The sequence below is a fragment of the Malus sylvestris genome, chromosome 13 (assembly GCF_916048215.2).
Source record: "Malus sylvestris chromosome 13, drMalSylv7.2, whole genome shotgun sequence".
Classification (NCBI taxonomy): Eukaryota; Viridiplantae; Streptophyta; class Magnoliopsida; order Rosales; family Rosaceae; genus Malus; species Malus sylvestris.
Window position 1 is genome coordinate 36,425,902 of NC_062272.1, and position 13,864 is coordinate 36,439,765.

Below are 13,864 nucleotides of genomic sequence, written 5' to 3' on the forward strand. Positions count from 1 at the left end.
TGGACTATAGTTTATTTTGAATAAACACAAATCCGAATACTTTGCAAAAGGTTTCAAAGAATTCAAGAAATGTAAGTTGATGAGTAAGACGTCTAAAGTATTTACCTCCTTAGATTTGATCCAAGGAAAAGAAACACTTTAGATGAATTTCCTTGAATAATATCAAGGAAAGAAGCATCAAAAGATAATGGATTTCTCCATTAGGAGAAGAACGAACTTGAATAAGATTTAGTTCGTTAGATGTTATCTATTACCCATATATAGGATATATACTTCTAAAAACAATATGATTGTCAATTAGAAGATCTTCCAAATTTTTCATGACTCCATCAGATGTAGTTGGAAAGAAATACAAATCTTAAGCATGTTAAGATTTGGGGTTGTGAGCTAATAAGCAATATTTGTTTGATTACAATCTTGTGGGATATCCTTAAATTAACTTTTGGATATGGCTTCTATAAACCAATTAACAAATGTTGTTTTGTTGGGTAGTTCATTGTAATCCTACAATGTGATTTGCCTAAAAGCAAATGAACGAGAGATAGAACTCAAAGAATGAGTTCTTTGAGAGACAAGAAAGTAATCAACAAATATAAACAACCTAGTTCCTATACCAAAAGCTCCAAGGTAGTCGAGAAGGATTTATAAACCGTCTTAGTTGAATGGTTTGAACTTTATGACTATGTCATAGAGTTGCACCTCTTAATTCGAAAGAAATAAGAAGGAAAATCCTTATGACTACATTGAGTGTATATATGATATATACTCAAGGAAATGGTAAAGTACCATTTGACCCGAAATAATGAAACCTTCATAAGCTAATTGGTAGCTTAAGGTAACTACAATCAAAAGGATGGTTGACTTTGAAGAAACCATTTTTTGACGTAGTCTTGGTTTCAATTAATTCGAAGATAGCTAGCTACAACTAAATGGTGATTCAATGTTTGGACATAATATGGGTTTCCGAAACCATTATTAAGATAGTCTTAATAATATATGTCTAAAACTATGAATCACAAGACATGTAAGTTGTAGAGATCCATCCATCATGAATCTAAGCAAGCTAGTGGGAGCTATGAGCATCTTATGAGAAAAGGATCAAATCGTTTGATTTCTCATAAAGATGTAAATGAATCTTTTGTTTACTAGGTTTACAAAAGAATAGTGGGAGTTAATCATGTTCCTAAAATTTAAATATATATATTTGATATATTAATTTTGGAAATGAAAAGAATACTTCTTCGTTAAAGTTATGACTTTAAAACATTATATGAAGATAGAATGTATATGGGAGATATAGTCTATATACATGGGATGGAAATCTATAATGATATATTTCATGATATAATTGGATTACATCAATCCCTAATAATAGACAATAGATGCTAGGAAGTTTCTCATATGATGATAAACTTCAATTAGAAGGACAACTCTAGTGAGACTAAGAAGTTGCCCTTCTCAAAAGGAACGTACCCTTTGACTCCCAAAGAAATAATGCGTAAATAGAATCCTTTATGCACACGCATAAAAGTGATTTATGTATTTCATATTGTATGAAAAACATTGATATGAGTTGTACCTAGAACGGTACAAGACGATATCAGTGCAAGCCCAGGATCAGAACCATGGCAACTGTCAAGTGAGTCCTTAAGTATTTAAGAAATACTAAAGGATAGATTCCTCAAAGAATGAGGAAGAATTAGAGTAACGTAAAGGAAGCGTAAATGTATTAGATTATGAATCTAATCCATCATTGGATGTTTCTTCATTATGAATGAAGAGATAATCAGATATCTCTTTATTACGACAAAAGAGATATTTGGATGGAAACATTAAAAGTAATGACTTTAGTATGTTCCATTATGAATGCAAAATATATTGCCATATAGAAGCTTACAACATTGTTGTTTGGATGGGAAAGTTCACTTTTGAACTCTCTATTCGGTTCCAACCAGAAAGTGTCTCTAGTGTACCGACACTACGACACTAATGGGGCGATAGCTCAAGCCAGGGAATCAAGGTCTCATCAAGATCCGAACTCAAATGAGAGACTGAACCACATGATTGAGAATCATGTATAATGGTGACGTCGTTATTCTCAAGGTTGCTTCTATGGATAACATATAGATATCCATTGTCTATGCCTACTATTCAGCCATTTATGAAATGACTACAGAAGAGGTATCATCACTGATGACCAAGCTGATTGGCTCTAGTGCAAGTGGGAGATTGTTGGAAATGTGCCATAAAACCAATCATATGATGATACTTTACGGACATTTCACATGTTAAACTAATCTAGTTTAATATCAAGGGCAAAGATTATTGTTTGAGCCGTCTCATATAAATGTTATATGCTTAAACGATAAGTCCAAGGAATATGTGATTGGGAGAATGCGATCTAAAGAAGTTAGATTCATGAGACCATTCTTTCGTAGACACATCCTAAACGTTCCTGATCATAGGATTGCCAATTGGGAATTGACAGTCCGTTAAGATCAGTACGTGCTGTGTCTTCTCTCAGGGAGAGTGACTAGTCTCGAGTCATTGGTGTGTGTGACATCAAGACAAGTACGTAGGTGCTCAATAGAGAATGAGTTCACTGAACACGATCAACGAAGAGTTCTCATATTCATGTCACATGAGAACTCATGGTTGGGATAATGCAAAGCAGTCATTTGACCTGAGGCATCATAGTTGTCTTGTGGTTAAGTCCTTGATCTTTGATTATGTCAAAGTCGCTCCTAGATTGGAGAAGAAATGAGTGACCTTGGAGGAGTGGGATTGCTAGCTAATCCCTCCAAGGGGGCCGGCCTCTTTAGAGAGAAAGGAGAGCTTTGTGTTCTCTCCAATTTCCTAAAAGAATCCCCTAGACAACTATGCCGTGGACACCCTCCTGATGGAGCGACTTTGATATAATCAAAGATCAAAGACTTAACCATAAGACAACTATGATGCCTCAGGTCAAAGGACTACTTTGCATTATCCCAACCATGAGTTCTCATGTGACATGAATATGAGAACTCTTCGTTGATCGTGTTCAGTGAACTCATTCTCTATTGAGCACCTACGTACTTGTCTTGATGTCACACACACCAATGACTCGAGACTAGTCACTCTCCCTGAGAGAAGACACATCACGTACTGATCTTAACGGACTGTCAATGCCCAATTGGCAATCCTATGATCAGGAACGTTTAGGATGTGTCTACGAAAGAATGGTCTCATGAATCTAACTTCTTTAGATCGCATTCTCCCAATCACATATTCCTTGGACTTATCGTTTAAGCATATAACATTTGTATGAGACGGCTCAAACAATAATCTTTGCCCTTGATATTAAACTAGATTAGTTTAACATGTGAAATGTCCGTAAAGTATCATCATATGATTGGTTTTAGGGCACATTTCCAACAACCACATACATATATGTGCCCCACTTTAAGTGGGTAGCTTGCTTTCCATGCCTTCTCCTTATCAAATAGCACTTTGTGAAGCTTTCCAGGTACACAACTTTCACATAGTTTCTTATTTTCTGAAACTCAGGTACTCATGGTACCAGTTCACTTTGTAGCATATTTCTCATATTGTTAAAGTTAAGGTGTCCTAGTCTCATGTGCCAAATCCAAGAATCCCCCTCAATTGATGCTTTTCTTGCCAGAGAGTTTATAGATTCCAAATGTAATGGAAAACATCTATATCCAGTCATAATCACCTTGGCAACATTTAAAGACGACTATCATCACAGATCACTGCCATATTTCTTCCAAATAAAACATAGTAACCATGCTCCATCATGTGTCCTACACTTAGTAGGTTTTCATCTAAGACAGGAAACAACAACTCTTCATTTATGTACCTTTTGCCATATTTTGTTTCAACTACAAGTGTGCTTTTTCCAGTAGTTTATACTAGATCACCAGTCCCCATTTCACTTTGCAGGTTACTATTCTATCAAGGTTGATTAGTAGAGACTCTTTTGAGGTCATGTGGTTGTTGCAGGTACTATCCACAAACCACACAGATTTATCTTGTGCAATTGAAGCTGCATGACAGGCATACAACATTGTCCCCATGATCACTTCTTCATCCTTGACATAGTTTGCCAATTGTTCTAGTTGTTAATCTGGGACCAATTCTTCCCTTTCTTGTACTGACCCATTTCTGATTTTGCTTGTTTTAAGGCACTTTGTAAGTTCGAGTAGCATTATTATTGTTACCAATTTTAAGACTACTAAAGGCCATCTCAATACCTGTGAACTTGTCTCTCTCATCATGTAAGTCCTCTCTCTTGTCATAAACTTTAACTGAGGCCAACACTTCTTCAATCGTAATTGTGTCAAGGTCTCTAGTTTCTTATATGATGGATGCTATAAACTTGTATTTCCTACTTAAGCTTATTAAATGTTTCTGCACAGTTCTTTTCTTAGGCACATCTCCAAGTGATTTCAAGTTACTCAAATTTCAAAGAAACGAGCTAAGTAGTCATCTAGTATTTCTCCATCGGTCATTCTTAGATATTCAAACTCAGCTCTAATGGCTTTGGTGCATTCAAACTCAACTCTTAAGAGGATCTCACTTGCCCTCCATATACTAGGTTTTGTGGATGCAAATTTCCACTGCCCTCTCCTTTGATGAAAATGCACCTGCAAAATAATAACACCTAAGATCAAGGTCAAGAGCCTCACGCGCCCATGATGAATTGGGGTGGGGGGGGGGGCTTTGGCCGAAAAATCTCCTATGCCAAAGTTAGAATTGAGAGAGAAAGTGTTTAAGGAATTTTAAGGAGAGAATGAACTTAACTTTTTGGTGGAGAAATTGGACTATATATAAGGGTGTGGCCGACCCTATTTGGAGAATAGGGACTGGCTACTTATGGTGGTTTTATGAGGTTAATTGCAAGATATTATGTGAAATAATATCTTGTAATTAACTTGGTAATCAATCCTAATTTAAATAGGATAATTGAGAGTTACCTTTTGAGTGAGAATTTGATGAGGAGTGATGAGAGGGCTTCGAATAAATACCATTTTGATCACCTTTGGCTCCTCCTTGATTGAGCATTTATTGTTCGTTGCATGTGCGTGGGAATTGTGGTGTGCCTCGAGGGTAATTTTATTTTTTTTACTCAAAAGTCCCCGTGTCGCTTCCATAATTTTCCGCATCGAGAAGAGCCTTAGAAGTGTAGAATACCGACAGTTAAGCCCCCAGTTCTTCTCGTATGAGGGCATAACTCACTGCTACTTCCGAGACTGCCAAGTAGATGTATAAGTCCTCCGCTGCTTCCGGCTTGGATAGTAAGGGAGGTGATGTGAGATACTTCTTAAGGTCTTGGAAAATGCTTTCGCATTCATCATCCCATTTGTCTTGTTGTGCCTTCTTGATAGCTTCGAAAAAAAGCTTGCATTAATCGATGGACCGCAAGAGAAAGCGATTGAGTGTGGCTGCTCATCCAGTCAAGTTTTGGATCTCTTTCAAGGAAGTTGGAGACTTCATCTCTATGATTGCTCAAATCTGCTTAACATGTGCTTCGATTCCTTATTAGGTTACTAGGTACCATAAGAATCTGCCTGAAGATACTCCAAATGTGCATTTAGCGGGTTTGAGCTTCATTTTGTACTTTCTAAAGATGTCGAAAGTTTCCACCAACTTACCTAATGTGGTCTGATCGCTGCTTTCCCTTCACCATGATGTCGTTCGACATAGACTTCCATGGTTACTCTAATTTGCTTCTTGAACATCACGTTTACCGGTCGTTGGTAAGTGGCTCCTACGCTCTTGAGGCCAAAAGGCATGACCTTGTAGCAGTAGGTGCCTCGCTCGATCATGAATGTTGTTTTCTCCTTGTTAGGCTCGTGCATGGATATTTGGTTGTAGCCAAAGTATGCATCCAAGAAACTGACCAGCTAGTTCCCGGAAGTCGAATCTACTAGCAGATCGATTCGGGGAACTAGATAAGGATAATTTGGGCATGTTTTGTTGAGGTTGGTGTAGTCTACTCAAACCCTCCATTTGCCTTTCTTTTTCTTCATTACTAGCATGACGTTGGCAAGCCATGTTGAGTATGCTACCTCTTATGGAAAATGTCTTTTCTTTTAGATCACCAGTTTGGCAATAGGGTCGAGGTGCAACTTGTGGCAAGCTATCTTGGGGTTGGGGTCGATGCCAGGCATGTCGGAAGGTGACCGTGCAAAGATGTCATAATTTTCCCTAAGGAAAGCCATGAGTTCCTCATTTTCCTTCAGGCTCAGACATGAACTGATTCTAGCAGTCTTCTCCGGCTGCTAGGGATCAAGAATGATGTGCTCGGCATCCTCTTCGGGTTTCCATCCTGTCTTGTGTGTTTGCGCGTTGATTTCAACGTCATTTTCTTGATCAGTCTGCCATAATTTCTATTTGGTAGCTTCGTCGTCCCTTCAGACCTTGGTAGCCTCTACGGGGGTAAAGGTCTTCTTTTTTTATTCCTTTCTTGCATAGTGCATTGTCGAGATGTGGCTTGGTCAGACTTGATTTCTCCAACTCCTCCTTCCAGGATATGGAATCGAATTTTTTGATACTTGACGGAGGTTACGGCGTCCAGCTTTATCAGCCAAGGTCGCCTTAGAATCCCATTATAAAGAGACGGGTCGCTTACTATCGTGAACATCTACTTTGAGACAACTGGCGGTGTTCTAACGTCAAGTGTAAAGTTGCCGATGGCAGTCGAGGTGTGTTCATTGAATTTGGTGAGTATCTTCGCTTGACGTATGATTGTTCTTTCCAGGCAAATCTTCTGAATTACTAAGAGCTGAAGTAGGTTGACTGCACTTCTATTGTCAACCATCATTCTGTCGACTATAGCGTGGGCTAGTTAGACCGCACGAAGTACTGGAAGTGTCTCCCTTTGATTGCTTTGGCAGCTTGAACCATGGTTCGCTCTTGATGTTGCGAAGGATTTGGTAGATCGAGATCGAGAACTTAGAGTAGTTCTTGGGCGTTGAGGCTTCTTTAGTCGTAGATGGGTCCCTACGCTTGGGCTCCTGCCTGCTTTTGTTGTTGTACTGTTTCCCATCCTTTTTCTTTTGAGCTACTGTAGATTCTTTTTTAGGCTGCTCTTGCACCTTGTCTTCTCACTGACCCTTGTCTCAAAGTGCATGCTTCTTTGCCAGAGCGAAATAATCTACCAGAGTTATATCTTCTTTCATGATCCATTCTCCAAACAACAGGTGGTCTGCTGGGAGTCATTTTTGGAAGGCTGCACTAGCTATCGAGTCATCACATCCGACTATCTTTGCCTTCTCTACTTTGAACCTCTTCACATAGTTGCAAAGCGACTCTTTTAGGTTATTCTTCACATTGAACAAGTGGTCATACTTCTTCTTGATCGAGCGATATGATGAATACTCTTTGGTGAAAACAAAAGAAAGCTCATTGAAATTCTGGATGGATTGTGGCGGCAAGGTATAGAACCAATCCTGCACCTTACCTTGTTAAGTGGTGGGGAATATCCTGTACATAAGAACATCATTGTTCCGATAAAGGACAATTATGCTTCAGTAGTGCTTCAAGTCTCTCTGGGTCTCTATCTCCTTTGAAGGATGTGAAATGTGGCATGCTGAACTGGCGTGGAGATTTTGCCTGCTCGATCTCGTCCGTGAAAGGTGATTGGCTTATGTTGGTCATGTCCATTCGTAATGCCTTGTCAGTGACCTTGTTGTGTTAGAAATCGCGCAATCACTCCATTAGGAGCCTATCTACTTCTTCCTAAATTTACCTTTGTTTGGGTAGCAGAGCTCTTGGTTGTCCCTGGTCGTGACCTGCTGGTCTAGGCTACTTTTCTATGTGCTCGGCTCGTTTATGTCGCGGCTGCGATGTAAGTGGTACATTCCTAGCAGGCGAGCGAATTTCTCGCAGATTGCTAATTGAACTTGAGTCAGATTGAGTGACTACTTCTCTCCGTTCGTTGTGTTGCCCACTCTAATGCGAGGTCGATGATGCTACTTACGGGCCTAGCCGGAAATGAACATTTTGCTTGGAAGGTTGCTCATGTTGTCTACTGTATGATGGCGCTTGTCAACTCTATGACGTGTCGAGATAGGTGTGGTTTGCAATTTGGGTTAGAAGAGCTTGGATGGTATGTGTCTCCTTGAGTAGTGGAAGTATCAAATCTACGGAAAAATGAGGTGAAAATACCCTCGGTTCAATCGTCGGTCCAGAAATTTAAAGCCAAGACAGTTGAACCAATCTTGGACTGATTTGGATTGCTTGGAAGGCCACGATAGTGGGCTGCTACATATGCGGCACACGTAGGTGTTAGGCCTGGGCTAGGCTCGGGAACATGCTGGGCTTGTGCTGGGTTGCAGCTCAGGCTGGCTCGCCTTAAGCTTGGGCCCTTGTGGGTTGGAGTGACGCAGCTTGGGACCGCTTGTTTTGGGCTCGACCTTGGAGCGCACTGGGCTCACGCTGGCCTTGGGCCCGTGAGGTCTGGGCTGCTCCAATTGTCGTAGCTGCTTGGTCTTGTTGAATTTGGGCTGGCTGCCTTATGGCACGGGCTTGGGCCTGCTGCTGCGACGTGGCTTGCTCACCGTGGGCAGTTGGCTCACTGAGGATCGCTGTCATGGTTGCTACCATGATGGTGCCCTTAGGGGTGGTGCCACTCCACTCGTTGTTACGTTGAGCCTTGTGGATCGCCGTGGTCCAAATCTACAAATGAATAAGAAATGAGAAACTTTGAATGCGAGAGTTTTCTTGGAGCGTGTGAATCAAGACACTCAATGAAAGCACCAATTTGTGGATGCAAAGTTCCATCGTCTTATCCTTTGACGAAAATGCACCTGCAAAATAATAACACCTAAGATCAAGGCTAAGAGCCTCATGTGCCCATGATGAATTGGGGAGGGGGGGCTTTGGTCGAAGAATCTCCGATGCCAAAGTTAGAATTTGAGAGAGAATGAACTTAACTTTTTTGTGGAGAGATGAGACTATATATAGGGGTGTGGCCAACCCTATTTGGAGAATAGTGACCGGTAACTTATGGTGGTTTTATGAGGTTAATTGCAAGATATTATGTGAAATAATATCTTGCAATTAACTTGGTAATCAATCCTAATTTAAATAGAATAATTGGGAGTTACCTTTTGAGTGAAGATTTGATGAGGAGTGATGAGAGGATTTTGAATAAATACCATTTCGATCATCTTTGACTCTTCATTGATTGAGCTGAGCTGTTATTGTTTGTTGCATGCACGGGGGAATCTCGGTCTGCCTCGAGGGTAATTTTGTCTTTTTAATCCAAAAATCCACATTTCGCCTCCATAATTTTCTTGATTATATTTAGCTCCACAATAATTCACTTACAAGTTGGGTACTCACCATTCGATAATGGTTCTTCGGCACAATTCCTTCGAAGCAAGTATATATATACTTGGATTCGAACAAGATTAGTCCATCTAATGTTTGTTTCACATCAGCAGCTTGTATAACATGCCCGTAAGAAAATACCACATCCAAGACGATGAGCCCAAACAGAAACATGACACGATATGAAGGAATGAAAAAATGCCTGTAGGCTGTAGAGAAAATATATATCATTCTACAAAACTTGTATAACTTACGTTTCTTTCGGTTAGGAATAGTAGCTTCATTTCCAGTTCTCCTCTTGCCAGCTACTGCTTCTTAGCTCTTTTTCACAGCTAGTTGGATGACAGATGGTGACATCAAACTTTCAGTCGCCATTATACTCAAAAACCAAGAAAGTTCATATTTCCAAGAGATGATCTTCACAAAATGATTCCAATCCTTGAGGAAGAACTTTTCATCTCCTCTCTTCCAAACCTACTGTCCACGATTCTCCACTAAGACCTCTAAGAGTGCATTTGCAGGGAGGTTGTCCATTGAAATTCTCCATAAATAAAGGTCCAAATGACGAACGGAGAGAATCTTGGGTGGAAAATGAACTTGGGAGGAGGGGAATCTTTTCCATGTGGTGGCAACGTCTGAAGTTGCCGGAGTCAGCTGGAAAAGCCGTCAGAATTTTTGCCCAGAAAACGGGTTGTTGCATTGGGTTGAGGGAGGAAATCCGGGTCGCACGGGTCCAGTTCTACAAATGGAAGGCTGCTACAAGAATTTGGGGTCTTCTATTTATAGAATGTCTAAATGACTGAATTGCACCTGATTCTGCTCGCTTATTTCTCCTTCATTACAATTCCGATTCCCGAATGGTTTTCGCCTATGCATTCGTGAGATCGAGCTCTAACAAAAACTACTAAGTATGACCTTGCAATATCTACGGGTTTTTAATGGATGGTGACAAAAATTAGCCTCTAGTCAGCAAACAAGCCAAGAATCTAATCTTTCCCCTGATTATATAAAATAGGATAACATAATTCTGTATATGGTATACCTTCGAATGAAACTCAACATTTCAGGAAATTAATCAAAGTATACAGAGACAGATGTAAGGAACTATAAAAGAAATAGATAAATAATTAAATTATCATCGGATAATTAGCAAAAAATATATGGCCAGAATGTAAAGGGAAATTGGTTAGAACTCAGAACTCTACAGGTGATGGAGGAAAATACTTCTTAATAGGTCATTAACAGCTAAGTTCTGTCAGTTTCACTTGTCGTCCGCAGCAATTCCTGAGCTATTTTCAATTTTCCATACCTCCGGAACGCATTCTCAAAAGAATGTCTCACGTATGCTGGTGGGTGAAACCCCTTTCCAATCATTGATTTTAGCTTCTCATGTGCAGCCTCTAACTGGCCATCTTTACAGAGCTTCTGCAATATCTGTGTTTCCAACTTCCTTTCCAACTTAAGACACATATCCATCTGCCCGTTTTCCCTCAAAATTTTGTCCACTAATCTATAAGTATGAAAATGTGGAGAGTAGCCCAACCCAAGTATTTCTATCAATAAGCCATAAGAAGCTTCCCAATTTTTAGCTTCACCATAAGCATGGATTAACGCAGAATATGTCATACTATCCGGAAGACATCTATTCTTGTTCATCATCTTAAAGACACTTCCGGCATCATCCAAATTCCCTAGTTTACACAGCATGCATATAATTGAATTATAAACAGCCAACTTTGGTTTCATGCCTTGGGATAGCATCCTCCCAAACATATGGCTAGTTATCTCAACGTGACCGTGTGAACACAAAGCCTTCATCACAATACAGTAGCCCTCTCCAACACAGCTCAGCTTCTTACCCTCAACAGCCTTCAAAATCTCAACAGCCTCTTCCACTTTTCCCAGTTGACAAAGCCCCGAAAGAAGCCGGATTATGGCAAATGTACTGGGTAATAATCCCACTTTATACACTGCCCAAAAAATTCCAACTGCAGGCTGTATAGCATCACTGTTTCCACCCACTTTTGGAACTAAAATCGTAAAGTTTCTACAAGAATTTCTCACTCTTACTTTCCCAACAGCTCCTCCTTTCGCACTGAATGAACACAACTCTCCAATAAGAGCATTCACTGCAGACCGAGTAGGAACCACACCAGACTTACACATATCACCAAAAACTTCAATGGCAGTCTCAAATCTACCAAACTTACATAAACCAACAAGAATATTACCGTACGAATAAGTATCAGGTGATTCAATTCTCCGAAAAACTGCAAGCGCAAAGTCAATTAAATGGCCAGACGATTCCTTCTTACAAAGCACGTAGAGCACATTATTGTACACAAGATTATCAGGTTTACAACCAAATTTTGATTCCATTTCTTCAAACGTACAAAGGGCTTCTCTAATCCTCCCCTGCCTACCCAGAAACCTAATGCAAATGGACACAGCTCGACATGAAACTCGACCCTTGTGGGAGGACACAGTCAACAGAAGACACTTCATATCATCAAAAAGCTTCCTCCTACCTAAGAAATCAGCCATGTACTCAACCACACAGTCATCGAACCGAAAACCCATCTGAAATCCAGCCCAAGAGAAGAAATCCAATGCCTTGCTCCTACCCAATTGCTTATAATTCATCAAAATTTGCAGCACAAGTTCTGAACTCAACTTTTTTTTTAATTTTTTCAACAAAATATCAATACTTGTGCTTTCATTGGTATCTTTAGAGAGCAAAGAACATACTGAGCTGACAATTGAAGAACTTACTGCGTCTGGAGCTTGTGGGACTGTTGCAGGGAGTGGAATTGATCTTCTTGTGGTGAATTTTTTTGGGATTGTAGCGATTTGATTCTGGGTTGCGAAATTTGAATTGGGTTTGGAAGAAAATGGAGAAAAATGTGTGACGAGTTTGAAGAGAAGTGACGAATGGATGAGAGGTCCTCCATGTTTGGTTCTACTGCGAGAGAGCATTAAGGTGAGTGGGAAAGTACAAAAAGGGAATTATGTTTAGGAAAGGCAAGTGCCGGTCGGGTTTGCCATTTTTAATATTTCTTCCGGCTCCGGAGATGAAATTAGGGGTGTAGCGTGTGTGGGCATAACTCGGCCGTTCCTCCCGAAACCCGAACCGTTAAACGGCTTTGTTCCATTTGGTTTTGCACAAGAATGGTCACAATTGAAGTAAGCCAAACCAGTCCAAGACTGATTCGGTTTGATTGGGTAGGCCAGTTTCTTTTCTAGACAGCGAAATTTAAAACTAGTTTAGGCTGGTTGAAAGTGCTTTTAAAATGTTGAAAACATTTTTGATGAAAATGAATTAACAAAAAATCTTTTGTAAAAATGCAAGTTAGCTAACACACTCCGACCCCGATATCTACGTGGTCATCAAAATTGAGGTATGCTGATTGATACATGAAAGGTAATGAAGTCATAACATGTAATTGATGTGTATAAATGTGGTCAAGTGTGTGATGAACCCCTCTAACTCGTTTGATGATTTGACACAGACCAATGTAGTGGGGACTTAGCTTTTCTTTCTTTATAGCTTTTCTCTCTTTCAAAACGAACAACACCTCTACACGATGATAGCTTCAAGAACATCCAATCTCCCACAATGTACACTTGATCGGCCGAATGTTTGTCTGCAATGCTCTTATGTCGATCATGTACAACTTTGTATTTTCTCATGATCACTTGTATGTTCTGAGTCGTCTTGTCCATCAACTCTGAACCTTCTAAAGTTCCCTCTCCGACCTCTGATCCAACACAATGGTATTTGGCACGGTTTGCCATACAAAACCTCGAATAGTGACATACCAATACTCTAGTGATAATTGTTGTTGTAGGCAAACTCTATCAAAGGTATTGAAGAACTGAAAACCTCAACATATCCTCAAGCGTCCAAAATGCACTTTAAAAAAAAAAAAAAACTTTCAGTTATTTTAAGCAGTTCTAAATGAGCTCTTAACTTATATGAGGAGGATTCAAACTTAAGTAAAAAATTGTAAGTGTCCCTTGCCACTTAATAGTTAATACTATGGTGGAGTAGTATTTATGTTCACATATAAGTGTGAGGTGTTAGATTTGATTCTCATCAATAATGAATTGAAACCATTTTCCCCATAAAATTTAAATGATGATATAACTTGCTCAAATTTAATTTCATTTTACGAACTGTTTGGAGTTGCACATGGTTTGGTGGAGTAGTATTTTTGTTCACATATAAGTGTGAGGTGTTAGATTTGATTCTTGTCAATAATGAATTGAAACCATTTTCCCCATAAATTTTAAATGATGATATAACTTACTCAAATTTAATTTCTTTTTACGAACCGTTGATAGGAGCATATTTATGCAACTTAGTTAGCTTGTTTTCTTGCATTTACGCAGTTAGTTTATATTTATTATAGTGATTTAAGCTATTTTCGTGTGTTTTCAGGTCCAAATAACAAAGTTGGCAAGAAAGTGCATTTTGGTGCATTTTAGAGCAGTTTTGGGCTTGGAATGGATAGCATGTGCATGG

At 39.6% G+C, this 13,864-nt stretch overlaps 1 protein-coding gene across 1 annotated transcript; it reads right to left on the bottom strand.

The window, feature by feature from the left end:
- Nucleotides 1-10,378: 10,378 nt before the first annotated feature.
- On the bottom strand, nt 10,379-12,524 carry LOC126597718 (pentatricopeptide repeat-containing protein At5g65560-like). Its single transcript, XM_050264529.1, has one exon. It carries the CDS (start codon nt 12,313-12,315, stop codon nt 10,585-10,587), a length of 1,731 nt encoding a protein of 576 aa, XP_050120486.1. The 5' UTR covers nt 12,316-12,524; the 3' UTR covers nt 10,379-10,584.
- Between the last annotated feature and the right edge of the window lie 1,340 nt (nt 12,525-13,864).